The sequence below is a fragment of the Lygodium microphyllum genome, chromosome 5 (assembly GCF_053477565.2).
Source record: "Lygodium microphyllum isolate KBCC chromosome 5, Lygodium_microphyllum_v1.1.10, whole genome shotgun sequence".
Taxonomy (NCBI): Eukaryota; Viridiplantae; Streptophyta; class Polypodiopsida; order Schizaeales; family Lygodiaceae; genus Lygodium; species Lygodium microphyllum.
In genome coordinates this window covers 170,465,249-170,487,510 of record NC_141139.1, presented here as the reverse complement: position 1 = coordinate 170,487,510, position 22,262 = coordinate 170,465,249, and the positions used below count along the sequence as shown (strand labels likewise).

The following is a 22,262-nucleotide window of genomic DNA, read 5'->3' as shown; positions in this document are numbered from 1 at the left end:
AGCAATAGTGAATTGATGAACAATGCCCTTTTGCTTTAAAAAAGAATTCAGTATAGAGGACATATATTCCTCCCCTTGGTCCGAACGGAGAGTCTTTATTTTACAGTTAGATTGGTTTTCAACAAGTGCTACAAAAGCCAAGAATGCATCACACACTTTTGACTTTTTCACCAAAGAATAGATCAGTAAAAGTGAGTAAAGTCATTAATAGAAGTCACAAAATAGTAACATCCACCCAATGACTTTGTCTGCATAGGCCCACATAGATCTGAATGCACTATCTGTAACCTGGCTGTGGCTCTAAAAGCAACATCACGGGGAAACGAAAACCGATGCATTTTTTCCAAAATACATCCTTTGCACAAGTGTTCAAGAGGTCTCTCTTGAAGAGGTAGTCTATCTAGCATCTGTGTTTGTTGTAAGAGCATCAAGCTACCATAGTCCACATGTCCCATTCGAGTATGCCATAACTCTGTCTGTATCATAGCAGGAGTAAGCGTGGATGCCAAGTATGCGGACTAATCAACTGAAAGAGCATTCAACTCATATAACCCATGACATAAGTGATAGTCAAGACCAAAGCCATGTGTTTCTTGTCTCTCACCATGTATGTGTCATCATCAAAGGTGACCTGCAATTCACAACGTGCCAAAGAAGAAATAGAGAGTAGATTTTTCTTTATACCTGGAACAAACAAAGCATCCTGTAGGCAGAGAATAGAGCCATCAATGGCTGTGAGCACAATCTCCCCAATACCTCTAATAGGGTATGATGCATTGTTGCCACACTGTACAGACTTGCCAACTGGAGCTGCATCAACAGAAGCAAATAAATCTTTGCGAGATGTGATGTGCCTAGAAGCACCACTATCAAAAAACCAAGTGCCTGCATCCTCAGTAGAGCTAAATGCTCGATCAGCCCAAGAAGTGTCATAATTGCATGTGTAAAAGCAATAGTCCTATCTACAACAAAGGACGCTAACTCAGTAGCAGTGGAAGGAGTATTAGAAACTGATATTCCTGACTCTTTTTTCTCCTTGGTGATGTGCTTTCTACACTCAATGATGTAGTGGCCTCACATCTTGCAATAATTGCATTTCTCTTCTTGGTTTGCGTGCCCCCTTGTTTTTTACTTCCCCGTGAAGTGCTTGAAGTCCCAGTGCTCTACAAAGCATTCTTTACTCGGCTGCCTTTGCCCTTCTGTCTAGCCATAAAAGCTTGCTTAGAGGCTATGACATCCACACCACTATTTCTTCTTGTTTGCTCCTCTAGAAGCAAATTGACTATCTCTGACATAGTCTCAAAGATTTTTTGCAACAAGTACATTCTTCATCATGAAGGACCAAAGTGAGTAATTGTTACCATCCAATCTGTCCTCGTTGGATACATAGGTAAATACATCTCCTCCTTGATTTGCCACGATAATCAATATCAAGAGAAGGCAAAAGAGCAATGTCCAAACTGGAATAACCTGGAAATCTCCAAAATTTCCAGAAATTATAGCAAATAGCTTGTTGCAATTAGTACATTGATGTACTCTCTCTCTAAACTGTTTGGAATGCATGCAGTCCAAGGTGCATTAAATATTTAGCAACGCCGTATGAGCAAAAGTCCCAAAATTTCTTGCCCCAAAATTGTCCAAACCAGTCTATTTCTCACTGAGATTGTTGTACTTGTGCCAATGTGTTCCCAAAATACAAAAGACCCAAAATTTGTGGCGGATGCGTGAGGTCCAGACAGGCAAATGGAGTACTGACGGGCTGTAGGGGCAGTGGTGGTGCTTCTAGGCGAGTTTGCGGGCGTCGCACAGGTGGGCTGGTTATTGCAGGGTACATGCAGGTTGCGCTTTTCAGGGGCGGGTATGGCTAGAGGCGGATAGGTGCAGACGGCACTTCAGGCGAGTCGGCGGACATGGCATAGGCGGCGCAGCTAGGACAGGGGTAACGAAGGCAGGGAAGCGAGGACAGAGGCAACTTGGCGGGCGAGCTCCCAGGTGGACTGGCGAGCTGCAGGATGGTGGCGCAATTGTGCTTCTTGGCGCCATAGGTGACGAACTTGCTTGGCAGTGGTGGTTGCTTCCTAGCTCGCGGTTGCTGAGTAGAGTTGAACCTGAGCAGAGTCTCAACTTTGATACCAAACGTGAGAGAGAAAGAGAGAGGATCAAAGCTTAGCTGAGAGTGCAGTAGACAATGTGGAGAGTGAAGCATAACACCCAATGCAATAGACTTAAAGAGTGTAACTTGAAAGTACAAAGTACAACCCTTAAATCTTAGGGTTGTAGGGGGTGTTCACACCCAAACACGATAAGTGCCTGTAAGTGTGTGACATAAGCACATACGAAAGAAGACAATAAGTATGGGGGAAAAAACCTCTCGTATCGAGAGTAAAAAGTGCCCCAGTTTCCTAGTGATCACCGACACTCCTCTGTGAGCATAGGCGTGAGTGAAATCCAACAATAAGTTGGCCATATTTGGGTATTTTTGGCTATTTATAGCTAGCCCCCCTACTTGGCAAACACACACTCTTCAGTCTTCAGTCTTTCCTTTGTAGGTGCACACTTCGACACTCTGACTCTTCGACTCTCCGTGCTTGGTGTTGCCATTGTCATTAGCCTGATGTGGTGCCCTCACTGGCACTTTGGGCTGCATGGAGGGATCGATCAGTCCATCATCATTGTGTCAGCATTCTTCTTCAATTAGCGCAGTATTCTTCCTTCGTCCTCTGCTTCCTCTCTCTCTCTCTTTGTGTTCGAGTTTCTCTTCCATTGTGGACTCTCACAACAGATCAGTTGTTGAGCATAAAAAGCAGATTGCATGCATGACAAGACAAGGGCAACAATTTTCTTCTCTGCCTAAGTAAGAGGTGGTGGCAAAGAGGAGGGCTTGACAGCTCTGTTGTTGTGCTTGCATCAAAGTTTTACCCTCCTTTTGAAGTTGTTGGCACTATCACAATTTCCATCAGAGTTACCATTTCAAACATTCTCTCTCTTTAGTTTTCTCTTTCCTCTCAAAAAATCTGAAAGCATCCAGCATTGTTTGTTGTAATTAAATCTGATTGTTGTTGTAATTAGGGTTTCTCAGCCACCTCGAGAAGCATGCCCATAAATTACAGCCTTGTGATTGTAGAGATTTCTGTAAATTAGAGAATTTGCAGTGGATCTGACAAAGATTGCTTGTTGATCCAATTTGTGCTTGAATGTGCATCAGTTCAAGGGGCGATTTTGGGCTTTATGCCGCTGATCACTTTTGACAGCCTGTCATTATTGAATTTGTAGAGAGATGGGTCAATTGGTTGGAGATCCTTCTCCATGTACCACAAGGTTTGAGGAATACAAGCGACAGAAATACTGGAAGAGTCACCAGTTTTGGGGCCAATTGGGTGTGGGCTCTCTCTTATTAAAGCAATAAATTGTAGCTTAGATTTATGAATTTCTTGCTTGCTGTAAGTGTTGGTTAGTCAGGTTATTTACCACCCTTTCCTAGAAGAAAGGTTGGTTTTACCAGCTCACGTATGAGCTCCGTTGATAATGCAGGTTTCTACACTCTATGGCTAATTGCTAACTATGGGGTTTAGGGTTTATTGATATGGTTCAAACATTTGTCCTGCAAGTGACAGAGATGTAGACATGCAGCCAGATCTATCGAAAGCTCATTTGGTGAGGGTTTTTTGTGTAAATTGCCTCCGAAGTATGATGGTGTGGCCAAAGACTTATGAGCTTAGACATCTATCACTCCATGGAATTTTCAACATGGCCTCTATGTTACTGGATCATGAATTTGCATTGAGATCTCATTTTGGTGGTTATTGTGACCAAGTTTTGGCTACTTTGGTGGGTTTTTGTCTCCTTTGTCATTGTATATTTCATTGTACTTGTCAACAATGATCCGACATAAGGTGTTAGCATTCTTCATCTCATGGGTTGTATGGACATTTCTTTTGGGCAGCTTAGCATGCTGGGTTATGGACATTGACCTGGAGGATCATCTATGATGCTGGCCAACTTGTATTTTTTGGCCTATTTTCTATTGGCTGATTGGTCCACCTTATTTCTATCTTTGGCCTATGTAATTTGTGCTCCATCTCGTCCTCTTGACACTTAGCACAAGCGCATTCTTGATTGGAAAGAGGGAAATCGGGACCATTGCTCTTATTGCTCTCGATATGTGTGGTTTGTACACTCTCTCATGCTTTGGTTACTTGGTATATGGATTCCATTCTCCAAGCTCTATATCATTGAGTTCATCTTTTGTTGTCTGAAAGTTTTCTCTCCCTATGGCTAGTGAACTTAGTAGTTGGTACATGGCTTTGTTATGGCAAGGCCAGATTGGCATGTGCGAGGTGTGGTGAGCCAAAGGAGATGCGGAGGTTTTGTCTATGAGTTTGTCCTAGTGCTCAATGTGTGCAGAGGAGAGCCCTTAGGATGGTTTTTTATGGCATATCAGAGAGTATGGTTACAACTTTGGGGCCATAGTTTGGCACATATAGAGGTGCAACATGTGGATCTGAGGATTTTCAAAACAGCCACTATTTAATCATTGGCCTGCAGCTGAGTAGGATCTCCACTTCAAACTACTTGCAGACACAATGGACTTAAGGACACAATCATAGATAGGAGTGGATTGCTAGTATTATTACATTGGTGTATTTGGACTGCAAGGTGTAGCCATGCTATAAACCTCCGGCTTTGAGAGGATTTTCTTTGAGTTGTTACCAATTGAAAATTTTCTAAGGTGTTATTAATAAATCTTCTTTGACCTTAGAAAATCCCCTTGAAGTTTTGAGATGCGCTGTTAATAGAAAATTTTCTCTAAGAAAATTCCTAGTAATAACGCATCCTTTCACCTACACCTCATATGGTCTTACAATATAGCCGACCAAATTGGTTCACACGACCATTGTATTTATGATTTATTGAGCTGCTACTTACATTGATCTTTGTACTTTGAACATTAGGAAGAGACCAGGTGAGCCTAATCTTGTGCCCACCAGATTGGTTGTTCACACCACCATTGTATTCATGATATACTGAGTGGTCTGACATTATAGCCTACCAGATTGGTTGTTCACACAACCATTGTATTTATGATTTACTGAGCTGCTCTTTACAGGGATCTTTGTACTTTGTAATACCTCAAGGGGATTTTCTTTGAGATATTATTAGTGGAAATCATGCCCAAAAATAAGTAGGAAGAGGCTAAGTGAGCCTATTCTAGTGTTGGCTTGTGACTGCTGAGCCTGATTGGTATGCACTCATGCTTCTATCCTTATGAGAGATCCAATTCTGGTATTTTTAAATTGTCCTTGTTGGTCATAGGATTTGGGATGGAAGGGGTGTTCACTCAAAGGAAGATGCCTTTGTAGAAGCATTGTTTGATTGGTTGTTCACACAACCATTGTATTTATGATATACTGAGTGGTCTGACATTATAGCCCACCAGATTGGTTGTTCACAGAACCATTGTGATTATAAGTATATATTCATGTTTCTATACTTATGATATATCCAATTCTGGTATTTCTTCTTGTCCTTGATTAATTCTTATCTCATGTTCGTGCCGGGTCTTTGTTTTGCCAGGCTTTGTTTTGCTTTCACATTATGTGCATTGTCACAGGATTGGGGATGGAAGGGGTGTTTGCATGAAAGAAAGAGGTGGTGCCTTTGCGGAAGCATTGTTTGATAATCATAAATTTAGGACAATAGTGTCCTGAGAAGATAAGGACAAAATAAAGCAAACAAGTGGCATGGTGCTTAATGGCAGCATGCTTCCTTTTACAGTTGAAAGAACAAGAATTGCAAGCCGCAGTGCAGCCTAATGAGTTTAACTTGGTGGGTCTTTCACGGTGTTTGTTGCTCTTTATTTTTCATGGAGGATGCCACAGCTGTGGGCTTGCCCGTTTGCTGCATGGCGCTACAAGGGAAAGCTAGTGATATATGTGATGGACCCCAAAATGTATTCAAAGAAGAGGATCACTTTTTCAAGGAGTCTACAGCCGTTGGCTGCAGAGCTCTTGAAGGAACAACCAGTGGTAGGTGTGGTGGGACTCAAAACAGTGCCTAAAGAAGAAGATTACAGGCTGCAAAATAAGCCTCTTCGCCCTTAATTAAAGATATGGATGATCATTTTTGATATCTCTTCCCCCCCCACAAAAAGGCAATCTTGTATGTTTTGTAGGATAAGTCTACTTTTTCATGTTTATACGTTCCAAAATTTGTGAGTTTGACAAGTTTATCAATCATAGTTCTGTGATATATGGGCAGTAGTTGTGTGGATGCTTGGAAATATAGTGCTCTTGAGATTTGGGTTCTTCAAAGATCCAACATGGTATTTATCTGTTACTTGTGCTGTTTGTTTATACTGTAAGTTTATAGTGGTTCGGTTGGTTTTTCTTCTTGCAGTTGAAGACTGCTTTTGCAATTGCACAGCTACGTCAAAAGACGGGATATAACAAGAAAAAGTTCTATAAAGAAGCCGCTGACTTGTACAAACAGGTACCTTGATCTGGTATGCTTTCCATATTGCAGCTGTAAAAGTGTGAAACATTGTTTGAACGATTTTAAGTTATATTGATCTGCCAATACTGTGCATTGGCTAGTAATTGAACTTGTAAATGATAAGTGTGAAGTTTGACAAGCAAAACCAGCACTCCATGTGCATTCATACTACTTATGAATGCTGCTACGAGTGCATAGATACGGCATCCTTAGCTGCTAGATTTGTGCTGAGTGGCACCGAGTGTCAAGGCCAAACTCTTAAAGTGATTCTCTCTCATGAATTTTTTTCTTCTGAGAAAAGAAATTCTAGGAAGGACACCTCAAAGTAGACCCAAAACCACCCCGGTGGGCCTGTGGGCAAAAAGAAAGAAAATCTTAAAAATACAAAACAAAGAAGGCCCTAAAAAGAGCAGCTAAGGACATCATAAATGCAATCATTCAGTGAACAACCAATCTAGTGGGCTATTATTCTAGAACTTATACGAGGGTCTAGGCAAAAGAAGATGCCAAGATCCGATGTGTATATAAAAGCATCTCTCCTCATCCATTCAAAATCGTCTTACAGCCTCTCCCATATGTCACAGAGTGTATGAAAAGTATTTGTCCAAGTATTTTTTCCCAAAAATCCATGTGGCTGATTATATTATTTAGAAAAAAATTTAACAAAGTACAAGTGCTGAACTGTCTAGTTGGAGCTGAATGCAAACAAATCACATATATATGCAAGGCCTCTCAGGGTGCTCTGAGGGATGGAAGAAAGAAGACATGTTGGAGGATAAGAGTGCTAGGTTTTGCCATCTCATAGGGCGAAAGACAAGCTATGGCAACCCCAACTATGTAGTTATTCCTACCGAAGCTGCCATTTATAAGTAGGAGTCCCTTTAAAGTTCCTTCCAACAGCCTTCAAGGGAGTGAATGATGCATGACTAGAGCTCTGCCAAGGGGGCATATATCGGAAGGCTCTCATTGTTGATACCTTCCAAATGTGCCACCTTGTGAGGTTACCAATAATCCTCCAATAATCTCACACAGCTATGATGGTGACGTAGTAGGATCTAGTACTTGGAGGCTCTACCCAGCTTCCATCCCCACAAATGCACATGAGCCCTTTCAGTGACCATATTTGCACCATCAGCCAACCTTGATGATGAAGATCGTGGCATGTATCTGGCCCTTGTAGAGTAGGTGATATCCCGACCTAGCTGACACACACCAACGTTATGCTTTAGTTAAACTTTATCTTGGAGGCCCTCTCCGAACTAGTTGGGCAACCTCACACGGCCATAATGTGGGTTCTACATGATTGGCTGTCTACCAATCTCCTCTTGACAACATGGAGGCCTTTGCTCTAACATCTTTTGTAGGGTTTGCTAAACTTGCAGAAAACTAAGAAGAAAAGATGATATGGGGAGGGTAGTCAGTAATGTGGTAAAGATCTACCTGAGAGATGGTCTTTAATCTCCTTTGAAATGGGGAGAACACTCTTGTCAGCCTTCCCACAAGAGAAGTTTCCAAGTTTGGCACGTGGTAGGTGACCTTGGACTAACAACTAGGGTTTGGTTTTGGTATTCTGGATCAATAATCCCTAAGCCTCCCTTTAAGAATTATTTGATGATGCTAGATGGTCTTCCAAGCCACCTTAGCTTAATAATCCTTGGACTTCTTCGAATCAAACCATAGGAGGTTTTGGACTAAGCCTCATAATTAGGAACACAAGATTGAAAAAGGAGCACCATTAAGAAGCTATAAACCATGCCATTATCAAAAAAATCCAAAAGTAAGTGGAGGAAGTAGAGGAATGGATACAATGGGTAAAGAAGGGCAAAAAGAACTTTCAAACCCTATTCTCACCACCACCATCATTAATGACCCTAGAAGAGTATAAAAGAAATATATGAGTACTATGTGGAGGGTAGTAGGGTCTAAAGTACACGAAAATGTGGAGTACACCAAACATTTGTACATGAAGAAGGATATCACGTAGACTCTATATGTATCAGCTTGGAGGTTGGATAAGAAAGTAGATAACCAAATTGACATGGGGGAGAGCTTATAAGAGCATGGCCTCATCATATGATTTTCCATCATGGATGCTAAGAAAAATTTCTTAGCACAACCCGAGGCGGGTATTTGCAGGGAATGCCCTAATATGGACTTGGTTGGCTCACATAAAGGAATGCATACCAAGAATCATGTTTGGTAAGGAAGAGAGAAAGAGCTTTTTAAAGGTGGGAGAGTGTAATCTTGGAGAAATGCACCAATGGTAGCGTGAGACTTATGGGACTAGACTTAGAATAGTAGTTGAAATTGCAAAAGATTTCAAACAACTAGTTTGAGAAAGAAAGTAAGAAAGAAAGATATATTAACGTCTACATAAGGCCAATGTGGCCTATGAGACAAAATCCAGATTACATCCATGTCTAATGTTATCTCATCAGTAAGGTAAAGATAACATTACAAGTAAGTGGGTGGCCTATGAAACAATACTGAAAATAACTATACGATGGGGCTATACTAGGGTTGAACCATGTGTAGTGTTGTTCCATCGATAGAAAAGAAAAAGAAAGGAAAGGAGAACCAGATTTGATTTAGCCATGTACGAAAGTGTAGTGGAGACTATGGGCTGTAGCTGGTCTGAAGATCTTCACATGATCTCAGCTATGATGCGGTCCCTAGCTGCTTCACTAATATGCCTGGTGGTGAGTTTGCGGTGTCTCGTGATAATGGCTCTAATCCAACTGTGGTGTGGCCTCCTCGGACGTGGTCCTGGTAGACGGGGTCGTCGTGCTCGAGAAAGGGAAATGGCTCTATCCAATGTGATTCCACGGTGTGGTCTGTAAGGTGTGTGGCGGGGTGGCTCTGTCTCTGCTAGGCTGGTAGTGTCAGTAGGGTCGGCTCTGTAGAAGAAGTCTGTCACTGCTCTCTGTGTGTGTCCCTCTGGGTGAGCTGGCCTCCTGTTTTGTAGTAGTGCAGTTCGGTGCCTCTCGAGCTCCAGGAGGAAGAGACCTAGGCATCTCTGGTCCTCGTACTCCATGACGCGACGAAGGGGTCCAAATCCATCCCGGAAGAGGCAGTGGTACCGTCTTCTTATGTCATAGTATACTGTGCATCTGCATATGTAGTGCTCCTCCGTCTCAGGCTCTCGACCACAAAGCTAGCAAGTCCTATCCTTTGCTAGGGTATTTGTCCATCTGCCTAACTCCATCTGGAGCCTATGTGAGAAGGTGCGAATCTGTTCGATAGCAACCCGTACGCTATGGGAGAGATGGTTGTCCATATATGCTGGCCGAATAGTGAAACCATCATCAGAGAGGCACAAGAAATGACTCCTGTAAAACTTCATCCTTGATCCTAGAGGGAGTGGTGGGTGGATCCATGTCCTTGCCGTCTCAATCCTCAAGATATCAGCTCTAATCACCTGGTTCAACTTTGATCAGTTGAGAGAAAGTGTAGGGCAATCAAGGCTATAATCCAAAGATGGAAGACGGTCAATATCCAAACCATGTAGGCTCATCCAAATAGCCATCTGTGTAAACCAATAGTTCTTCTCGTCTCCTATTGCTAGTTGTCTAGATGAGGTTAGTGCCAATCTAGAGTATCTATGGCGTGGAAGTTCCCATAGTCTGTGCCAAAAGGTAATTGCCTTGAAGAGTGCCTCCATGACTATGGGTGTTGCCCCTAGCTTTGCTCTGACAATGGGGTGTGGGGTGTAGGGCTTACTCCTAATCATGCATGCTATCATCATGATCAATGGCCTTTCCATGCTATCCCAGCCATCATAATAATCCCTCTCTACTCCAATCTGATTAGTGAGTGGGCTAAGGCGCCTATGGTACAAGCTGCAACCCCATACCTCTGCTCCATACAGTAATGTAGGTGTGACGAGGGTGTCAAACAACCAAAGTTTGGTGCGGGGCTCTTGGAACTGTATGTGAGCACATTGACTCTCAAGTGCCCCTAGTGCTGCGTATCCATGTGCCAGAGGTGCCTTTGACACCCCTCTCAACGAAAAACGTGGGCCAGAGAAAGTGACTCCCAAATAGACATATTCCCTTACATGCTCTAGTATGTCTCCCCCAAATGTGAATTGGTACATAGATCTAGTCACCCATGCTGCTGAAGTATTGAAAACCATGGTTTTGGTCTTCCCAAGGTTCACTGTGAGGTCTTTATCTCTACAAAAGATGTGCAAAGCATTTAGATGGCATTGCGAACCCTCCGGTGAATCTGAAATGAGAACAATATCATCAGCATACAGTAATATCGGTATTAGCACCCCTGCCAGGTTGGCTCCAACTCCTCCTTCTCTGTCTATGTAATCAGACACTTCATCTATGTATAGACCAAACAATGTGGGTGAAAGTGGACATCCTTGTTTCACTCCTATAGTACTGTCAATCCTCTCTGATAGCCCCTTAGGTGCTTGTACATGACCTGTCACTGCCTCATATAATGCATAGACACCCCATCGTATACCCTCTGGTACTCCAATGTCCTACAATCTCTGCATGATGTGTGTACGAGGCACTATATCGAAAGCTTTGCGAAAGTCTACAAAGCAACAATAGATCCTCTTGTCTCGGGCTCGATCCTCCTCAATAATGGCTTAAGTGTGAGAATATGCTCCAGTCTGAAACCTGCTTGTCCTTGTGCTCTCTTGCCTTGCATTTCAGCCCACTCACTGAGTTCATGCTCCAATATAGATCCATATATCTTGGCCAAAGAATGACTGATCATGATAGTCCTATAGTTGCTAGGAATCAGGGGATCACCACTTTTAAATAGCAGAATTATAGTATTGTCTGACCAACTCATAGGGAAACCTTCACATACTGCTCTATTGAACATATGTGCTAATATGGGTGCTAATATGTCACCAGCATGTGAGAAATGTTCTGCTACTAGTCCATCCTCATCCTGTGCCCTTCCATTTTGTAATCTATAGATTGTATCCCTAACCATTTTACATGTGAAGAAAGACCACTATGTTGGCCTACAAGCGTGTGGGGGCTGCATAGGTGGCTGTCCTGACAGGTCATACAGCTGTCTCCCATAGTCAAGCCAAGCATTTGGTGATGTAATCTATATGGAGGCATGTCTTTCATGAAACATCTTCCATGCGCTCTTGCTGTCCCGCCCCAAAAATAGCTGATATATCTCTGCTTCTGCTTTCGTTAGGTAGTCTCGTTTCTTCTTCCGTACAAGGCGTTTGAAGAGAAAGAAAGAAAGAAAGAAAGAAAGAAAGAAAGAAAGAAAGAAGTGTTAATGTCTATTGAGGCCAAAGTTAGCCTATGACACAATACCACGTACAATGATGATTGTCAGTAAATATCAAAGTGCAATGTAGTAAATTGTGATGAATGATGGTGATATACTATACAAGACAGGATAGTAGGGATGCAATAGAGGGACAATGGGGAGGGATATATGGAGCTGTATACATCTAGCTCTGTAGTTGGGTATGAAGATACACTAGTCTCTAGCTCCACCCAGTAGAAATCGGTGGTGAAGAGTATGTCATACCTTCCAAGAGGAGATAGTATAGGGGTAATATCTGGTTTGATCTCCTAGCTCTGCTAGGTACAATCAGAAACTAGGTGGGGACCCTTGTGTTTCCCCTTCTCAGGAAGTCACCCATCCTAGTATTGTTCATGCTAGTGTGCATCTAACCGGAAGTTTCCCATGATTCGACTAGCCATCTAGCCCCCAAAACCTTAAGGTGATGAATGACCTCCGGTCTATCCCATTATCGAAATCTTTCTCCATTTGGCATAGGAATCAAACCTAGTCTCAACACATTGCCGTTGCACTAATAGTGAGCTAGTTTTCTCTAACAAGTGTGGATTGCATTTCCAACACCTCCCCTCAAGCCACACCTTGGTTAAGGTCTTACTATCCAATCTCAACAACCTGGGCTCTGATACCAAGTTAATGTTAGAAGTATACCATGGGAATCCGGTGTAAGCAAGGCTGCATGAGGAAAGGTGAGGTGTGTTAGAATATCAAGCTCCCGTTACTCTCTTCAGTCAGTATATCTTTATGTGTGATCGACATTAGTTGGATACAACTGTACACATGTGTGACATTCAATAAGTCGGTGTAGTTAGTGACTTAACCACAGTTAGTCTTGATTAGTCATACCTATGTGCATAAGTCTCTTTCAGTTAGTATGATGGAAGAATAATGAAAAAAGAACAACAATGAGCTGAGGCTCATCTTCCGCTTCACTCAGTCTCTCTCCTTCTCTTCCAACATGGTATCAGAGCTTGAACGCTTGAAGCTTGAAGGCTTGACACTGGCCATTTGACATCAAGACATCAAATATGAAGAAAACGTCATCAAAGGAGACTGTGCCTGCAGCCCGTTTTTTGCAAAAGCTATATCTGGCTACAGGAATGGTTTTTGGAGAAACGGTCTGTTGTTTCTGACCGTTTTGACGTGGTCTATAACTTTGCAGAAAAAAGTTTTTTCAAATTTCTCACAGATTTTGAGATATTCAGCACATACTTGTGCAGATTGGTTGTTTACTGCAGTAAACAGCAGGTGATTCCAAGGCATTGGTGGCTTTTATCCTAACAATGTATATGTCCTTATTATCATGCATTTGAGCATGATATTGGAGTGTTAAATGGTCAGTTTTGGAGCTTATTTATAGGCTGGAAACAGTGAACTGGTTGCTGTTCTGAATTTAGAAACAATATACCTACAGGGTTGAAGTATATGTGATGCTTATTTGCTAGTGACAAATGCTTGGATCATACCACTTGAGTGGTAAATGCTTTTTGGGATATTGTGTTGGTGAAAGTCTAAAGTTTGGACTGATTTGTTGCTGGTTATACCAGGGTATTGACTGGTTATTGTTTGCAGGAAGAATACCTATCATCTTCACTTGACATACATGCAATATATTTTGACCGGTTGGACATGTATCAACTCTTGCATAGAATGGCAATTGAATGAGATGTTTTGGGACTGTTTTGAGGTCTGAATACTCTTGTTTTAATAGAGAAAATACTGCTGATTTTAGTAGTGGGTTGGCTGTATTTGGTATTGCTACTTGCATATAGTACAAACATTGATACTTGTATGGACATAGTTTGTTGTTGCGATATTTTGCCACTACCATAGAATGTTTTGAACTAATTTGAGCTTGGTTTATGCTCAGTTGACTGTGTTTTTTCATTGTTGGAATACAATTTACAGCAAGCAGGTTGTCAGGAAAACTGTCATGAATTGCAGGAAACTGTCGTGAATAGCAGAAAACTGGTCCTGAACTATAGGAAAAGGAGTCAAATACTTACAGGTTGTATACATCACTGAATACCTAAGCTGCAACTATGGCAAATGCTCAAGGCACTGACAACATTACTCAAATTATGGGAGAAAATCTTGACAACAAAAATTTTGCTTTATGGAAGTTCCGTATGAGAAATTTTTTGGTTGGCAGAGGTTATTGGGACTTATGTACAGGTGATGAGATTGAACCTGAAATACATGAAAGGAATCCGATAAATGATCAAAAAAGGGCTCATAAGCTATGGACTGAGAGAGCATGCAAAGTGTTACATTAGTTTTCCTTATGTATCTCAAATGCTATGGTTATACACATTACTGGATGCCATTCCCCAAAGGATGGATGGGACATACTCATGAAGAATTATGGAAATATAACACATGTAAGAAAGATTGAGCTAAAGCAATAATTCAATAACATGTCTAGGAATGACAGAAGCATTCAGGCCTACACTATAGAGGTCAAGAACATAGCGGATCAGCTTGCTACCATTGGATCTTCAGTGTCTGAGGATGATATGATTGCAGTGACATTGAATGGACTTGGTAAATAGTATAAAGCATTTGATACGTCTATTTTTGTGAGAGCTGAATCCCCTTATTGGGATGAGTTGATTGCTTTGTTGCTGCATGAGGAAGTTAAGCTTGGGTTGAATACATTTTCTAGTGCGTCTCAAAGCAGAGACACTGTTCTTTACTCTAGCCAGTGTGGTAGAGGCGGCAGAGGCCGTGGTTCTTTTCGAGATCGAGGAGGCACTCGAAATTCTTATGGACAACATCAGTAGAATGCTTGGCATGGCACAAATACACAGGGCCATCATGGATGTGATGGCTTTAGAGGCAGGGGGAGATCACCCCATGTTAGAGGTGGTGGATCTGGTTCATGGCAGTCAAATGATCAGTTAAACAGAGATAAGGACTGTTAATAAGTGCGGCAGATATGGACACATTGTAAAGGATTGTTACAAGAAGCAGGGAGATATGAAGGCAAAGGGCAAACAGCATGGGCACTATGCATCTTCTAGTGGTGCTCATGATGAGCAGGTTGACAGGTTGTTTGCCATGCAGCATGTGTCTAAGAATGCATCTAGACAGAACAGAGATGAGAGATGGTACATTGATTTAGGGGCTTCAAATCATATGATACCCCATGAAGAATGGTTTGATGAGATGGTTGCAGGTTTACGTGGTTATGTGTGTACTGGGGATGATACTCAACACATAGGAATTGTTCCATTGTTGATGCCTAATGGCAAGAAAAGGAGCTTGCATGATATACTACATGTACCTACAATAACCAAGAATCTTTTGTTAGTTGGATAGATGGCAAAACAGAATCTGGAGGTGAGATTTAATTGAGATAGATGCTTTATTGAAGAATATGGTAATGGCTACAAATTGATTACTAGAGGCCAAAGAGATGGCATAATGCTTGGACTACCTAAGTTCAAGTATCATGACTTTGGACATGTATGTGATGCATGTCAGTTTGGAGAGCAAGCACGGTTTCCATTTATGAGACATGTACGGAATAGCTCATGACCCTTGCAGTTGGTACATTCAGATGTATGGGGTCTGTCTCATAATGCTTCGTTTGGTGGTGCTTGTTACTATGTATCCTTCATTGATGATTTCTGCAGGTATACTTGGCTTTACATATTGAAACATAAGAATAATGTGTTTGATGCACTCAAGGATTTCAAGAAGTATGCTGAAAATGAGTTGAGTTGTAAAATGTCATGTCTTAGATCAGATGGAGGTGGAGAATATGTCTCTAATTACTTTGACAGGTACCTTGCTAAACATGGGATCAAAAGATAGTTAACTTGCAGCTATACACCGCAGCAAAATGGTGTAGCAAAAAGGAAAAATAGGGTACTGATGGAATCGGCAAGAGCTATGCTGAATGAGAAGAGTTTGTGAAATGGTTATTGAGCTGAAGCAGTAGTGACTTCTGTCTATGTATTGAATAGAACCCCTACAACAGGGATTCATGATGTAACTCCATATGAGAGGTTGTATGGTCATAAGCTTGACATTTCACACTTGAAGGTATTTGGCAACATTGCATATGTACATATTCCTGATGAAAAGAGGAAGAAATTGGATCCTGAAGCTGTCAAGAATGTGTTCCTTGATTATGCATAAGACTAGAAAGCATACAAGTGTTATGTACCGTCTACACATGAGACATTGATTAGCAGAGATGTTTTTGATGAGCTGGCATTGTGGTATGGTAATCCTGTTGTAGTGGCTACTGATGGATCAACCAGCACTAGTAATACTGAAAATACACCTACAGTGAGTACATCTATGAGTGGTCCTATAGGTGATGGGTCACCTACAGTAAGTCCTTGGTCAGCAGAGTCGTACTCCTACGTCCACTGACACGGATATGTCAGTGAGGGGGAGATTGGATAAGGGAAAATAAAAGATGCTTGAGGATGTGACAAGTCCACTTACAGCAGGTTATGAGTCATTCAGCAGTGATAGTTTGGATAGTGAGTTGGGTATTCCGTTAGTTATGTCGCCTGGAGCAAGGCAGGGTCGTTATGTACTGTCTCATGAGAGGCAAGCTCAGAGTGAGCCACAGTTACGGAGATCTGAGAGAGTCAGAAAACCAGTCGACAGGTTTACATACACTGGTTATTTAGCCTGCCATTATGCATATATGGCTAGTATGATAGGTTACAAAGAACCTACAAAGTTTGGTGATACATTTACAGATGATAACTGGTGTGCTGGCATGGATGAGGAGTATGCAGCCCTTGCTGAAAATGAGACATGGAAATTGGTTGAGTTGCTTGAAGGCAAAGTTTCCATTGGCTGCAAATAGGTGTACAAGGTTAAGTGCAAGTCAGATGGTTTGTTAGAATGCTATAAGGCCAGGCTGGTTGCAAAAGGGTATGCACATCAATATGGCGTTGACTATGAGGAGACTTCCAGTCCGGTGGCTAAAATGGCAACAGTGAAAACTGTCATTGCTTTGGCAGCATGCAGAGGCTAGAAATTATGGCAAATGGATGCCAAGAATGCTTTCTTGAATGGTGATTTGGTTGAGGAAGTTTATATGGAGCAACTTGAAGGCTATGTTTACCCGAACTTTCCTACACATGTATGTAAGCTGAAAAAGACTTTATATGGATTGAAACAAGCACCTAGAGCATGGAATGCTCGGATCAGGAGTTATTTACAGCAACATGGATTTAGATTGGGTGACGCAGATCACAGTCTGTTCACGAAGAAGACAGATCATGGATATGTGTTTCTAGTGGTTTATGTAGATGATCTTATCATCACTGGTGATGATGAAGAGGGCATTGCTGAAATTAAATCATGTTTACAGGCTAAATTCAGAGTCAAAGACCTTGGTGAACTAAAATATTTTCTTGGGATTGAGATAGTCTCTACGCTTCAAGGTATGTGGCTGCTACAAAAGCAGTATGCTCATGACATGTTACAGAAGTATAGTATGACTGAATGCAAGTCTATCGAGACACCTCTTGATCAGAATGTCAAGCTGCAGATTGATGTTGGGAATGACATAGAGAATGTGACCATGTATCGACAGATGGTGGGCAGCTTGATATACTTGACTATTACCCGCCGTCCTGACTTATGCTATGCTATGGGGCTGATTAGTCAGTTCATGCAGAAGCCTCGCAAACCACATTTAGATGCAGTCAGGAGGATTATGAGATATGTAATGGGTACTACAGATTATGGGCTGTTTTATGCATATGGAAAATCCCTTGACTTGACAGGGTTTACTAATGCTGATTGGGCTGGTTGTGCCTATGACAGGAGGTCAACCAATGGTTATGCATTTGGATTGGGCAGCAGTATGATCAGTTGGCAGAGTAAGAAACAGCCTACTATTGCATTGTCTAGTACAGAAGCTGAGTACAGAGGGGCTGCCCTAGTGGCTTGCGAAGCAGTTTGGTTAATGAGATTGCTGAAAGACTTGGGAATATAGCTGGAAAGTAGAGTGAGATTGCATTGTGATAACCTCAACAGTGTTATGTTGGCTAGCAATCTTGTCTACCATGCTAGGTCCAAACATATTAAGGTTTACTACCATTTCATCAGAGAAATGGTTCTTACAAGGCAGATTGACGTGATTCATGCGAAGACTAGCAAATATATTTACCAAGTCTCTTGGTAAAGAAAAGTTCATATATTTCAGACAGCTACTTGGAGTTTATCAGATGGTTTGAGCTTGAGGGGGAGTGTTAGAATATCAAGCTTTCGTTACTCTTCAGTCAGTCTATCTTTATGTGTATGACCGACATTAGCTAGATGCAACTGTACACGTGTGTGACATTCAATAAGTCGGTGTAGTTAGTGACTTAACCACAGTTAGTCTTGGTTAGTCATACCTATGTGTTTAAGTCTCTTTCAGTTAGTATGATGGAAGAATAATGAAAGAAGCTCAACAATGAGCTGAGGCTCATCTTCTGCTCCACTCTGTCTCTCTCCCTCTCTTCCAACAAGGTGTGAATGGATTAGAGGACAGGGGAAACCCTAACCCTAGCTTCCAGTGTGGCTATATAAACAACCTAAAGATCACTCTCAATGTATATGAGAGAGTGTACTTTAGTTATACTCGAGGAACGTACTAAGCAATATCTTTTTCTTGTACTTGAGCTCTCTTCTCCCCTCCCTCTTGTGCAAATATTTCCATGTTGCTACTTTAATATTTCAACATGGTATCAGAGCCACCTTTGATCCATTGAGCTTCCCCTATCCATATCCCAGCCTAAGTGTACATGAGAAGTTCATTTCTCAACCATATCTCTTAACCTCCATAGCCAATCTGGACCTATTGACCTTGGAGAAGCTAGTGTAGCCAAAGAAGGGCATATCTTGGCTCGCTTTCTTTTGGATACCTCTTCCCTAGCTCCGGGCACATAGACCTAGCACCTAAAACCTCAACGTTGTGTGTCGTACAGCTTGGCATTGCAGTGAGACCAGAAAAAGTGCAATTTTGGACAACATGGAGTTAAGCGTGTTGCCACCAGGCTGCAGGGGGACGCAATCATTTGAGGGGTCTTCTGACCCTAAAAGGGTTTGGACTAATTCCCTCTCTACTGCTCACACAGAGCAAAACCATAATTGTGGGTCTTGGCAGTCATGAAAGGTTCATTGCAAGCTTTAGGGTTTTCTTAAACCCAATCACTATTTCAACTCTAATAGTGATTTTAATCATTGACTAACTGTCTTTGGCACTCATTGGAGATCTAGAAGCTCCACCTCAGGTCTGAACACACTTGGTGGACATCATTAAGTTCATCAAAATCTAACTTGTAGGCATATATTGTGAGATGAGTGCTTGTAAACACTGATGCTACGTCTCTCAGTCATGATCTCGTCTCCAATTAGTATGTGGAAGATGTTTTATGCTGAATGTTAATCATTATTGAGTCAATGAACTCCAAGCAGCAGATAGAACCTTGGAACAAATAGTTTGCCATTATTTAATTGAAGCTCGTAAGCAAGACACATTAAGCCGACTCAGTCTTGAGGAGATTAGGTTTTTTTACCTTAAGCATATTCACTAAGTGCTTAACTCTCATCATCTCTGTCTTGATCGTTGTAAGATTGTGTGTCAGATATAAACACATTGACCATTTTCATCTCTTCATCTAATCTTATTTGTTTGACTATACATCAGTTACTTTCAGCCTACTATTTACATGGTTTAAGACATCAATTTACTTCTGCTAATATTGCTTGCTTTGTAAAGGATTAGATACTCCCATTGCCTTGTGCAATTGGTAAGATTTTCCTATCATGGCATATGTTGATGTAAAGCCTCAAATTTGCAAGTTTGATGGAAGATACTTTCACTCATGGTAGGTATTACTGAAATATAAAATGATGGGGAGGGTTTATTTTCCCTTCAGCCATTGATCCATCCAATCCTATAGATGTCGAAGATGATGAAAAAGCCCAAGCCATAATAATGTTGCACTTGGACGAATCCTTAATCCACACCAAGTTTCTCTCTCAGTGGGAGAGGTATATGGAGAGGTAGTCAGGGTCATATTGGACGAGAGAAGGTGTTCCATGTTGATACCATATCTTGTGAGCCATTGCTTAACCTATGCATGCTATGAGGTCTCATGTCCTACTTGGGCCAGTTGCTGGGAGGCCTCGAATGCTCTGCTAGGTAGGCTATGGTGGATGTATTGTGAGAGTGCACAATGGAAAGAGGAAAGTGAATACGGAGAGGAGACAGAGAGAGAACGCAACTGAGAGAAGAAACAATGTGATTGTAATGGTTAAATGTACAAGGTTGTAACAATTAGTCCCAGCATGTAGCTCTAGGCATCAGTGTGGGTGCCAAATGGTAGCAAGGAAATGAGAGAACGAGGAGGGATGCCTGATCCACGACGGTTCAATGATGGATAATAAGAGTGGGAGGGCACACTGCCTATATATAGGCAAAAAGTGACAAAATCCTAAATATGGTCAAACTCCTAAAAATAGCTAAAAGTGCCCAAAAAGAAATGCATTAATGTGTCCTTCATCTAGTGTCTAAAACACATAAAACGACATACGAATACAATGCCAGAGCTTCTAATGTCCTTGTTTGACTAAGACTGAGGCTTTTTTTGCAAATAAAGTGTGGCTAATTATATTACTTGAGAAAAACCTTGAATACAAAGAAGTGCTCTTGCTCAACAGACTAGCTGGAGCTGATACAGAGTCACGGAAATATCAAATATATAGGCCTCTTAGGGCAGTCTAGGGGTGATGGGGGCAAGAAGCCATTGGGGGGGGGGGGGGGGTGTGTATTGCCATTTGGGGTTGCTTGCCTGCATCTCGAAAAGCAAGTCTTGACAGCCCCAAGTGCGCATGAAGACGTAGCTTCTGACGAGCTCGAGACTCACCCTGCACCTGGTCCCATCGGCTGCGAAGGGAGTGGATGTTGGAGGTCCAGAGCTCTGTCAAAGTTGCTTGTATAGAAAGTCTCTCTCCTCCAAAAACCTCCTGACACCGCGCCTTCCAGATATGCCATCCAGTGAGACTCCCTATGATATCCCATATCTCAGAGTGGTCTGCTGTGGGTTCCAATACCTGGCGAATGGGTAGAGCCTCCAAGCCGGCTATTGCACGTGACCCAACCTCAATAAGGAAGATCGTGTCCTGCATCCCAGGCTCATATAGAAGGTGACGACCTTGGGTGACTGCTTGCCAGCACAAAGCTCCCCATGAGATACATCCAAGGCTGGGTGCTATGCGGCGGAGGATGCGGCATGCTCCTCTCCACACTAGCTGCGCCGCCTCACACGACCAGAGGCAGTGCTTCTTCGGAGTTTCCAGAAGTTACTGTGTGTAGCGTTTACATCCTCCATCCTTCTACATTTGGGCTAACCAACTCCCTACCGCCAGGCCTCCATGTGCCATCAGCCATACGAAATACGATACCCTCCCCGGCCTCTAGCTGTCCCATAGGGGGTACCAGAAAGTCCATCCGAAAGCATTCGTAATACTGTGCTCTGCCCAATACCTGCTATGTGACGGCACTAAATCCATGTCCTCCTACATCAACGCTTGTTTGCCAATCCTGGCTGTGTACTCTAGGAACCTTGGTGGCTTCTTGGCGATTGCAGTGGCTGGCCATAGCTACTCTCTTGGGTCCCTCTCCAACTCATCAAGTGGTCCGCCCCCCTCCCAAATCCAGAGGCGCCACTCTCGGAGCTCCTCCCAGAAAACATAGTGGTCTAGTCGCCATGTCTTCCCTTGAAGGCCCACCACTCGAATCCTCCTCCACGAAAGAACAACTATCCCCTCATCCTACTGCCCTCTGTTAAGGGCTAGACGCCCCCCTCCTGAACGGTGAAGAAGGTCCCATGCGGGGCGCCGCCCACTCTACCTACCATGTATAGGGGGGTACCTATCAGTGAAAACTTAGTGGCCCATACCTCCCCAAGCTCTACTAACTCTCATATCGGGGGGCCAAGCCACTCCTAAGGTATTGCTGCGTTAATCTCCCTTCTCCTCAACTTGACTCCTCTTTGGCAACCTGATGCCTGCTGTAACACCTCCTTGTCCACCAACCAGTACACCTCCCGCCAGGTCCTAATGGTGCGAGTTGGGCCGGCCTCCCAACCAGCCCATTGGATGTGGGGGTGCTCACCGATCTGTACCCCTTCCTGATCTCTGACTTGGGGGTTCCAGATCACTGGCTGATGGTCTATCTTCTCCTGGCAACCTGGGGGGCTCTGAATTAGGGCTTTACGGAGGCCCTGGCACACACGAAGTAAGCTACGTAGGAATGGGGATCTGGGGGGCATGATTTGGGCTGTCGTGAAGATTCATCTCAAGGACGGTCTCCAATCCCCGCCAAGCCTTGGTCTGCACTCTTGGAGACCCTTTTGCAGTAGGACCTTCCAGGTCTGCTCTCCTAGTGTGAGACCGCGGACTAGAAGCTTTCCCAAAAGGGCCATACTCTGATACTCTGGGTCAAT

The 22,262-nt window shown here is 42.7% G+C and overlaps 1 protein-coding gene across 4 annotated transcripts in view; it reads left to right on the top strand.

Annotated features, from left to right (window-relative positions):
• Nucleotides 1–22,262, top strand: part of LOC148036686 (Mitochondrial inner membrane translocase complex, subunit Tim44-related protein) — a 126,246-nt gene that overhangs the window by 87,287 nt on the left and 16,697 nt on the right. For all 4 annotated transcript variants that reach the window (XM_087678735.1, XM_087678737.1, XM_087678736.1 and 1 more), the window contains exon 6: nt 6,397–6,489. In XM_087678735.1, coding sequence (XP_087534861.1) covers nt 6,397–6,489 — 93 coding nt within the window. The remainder of the gene's footprint in view (nt 1–6,396; nt 6,490–22,262) is intronic.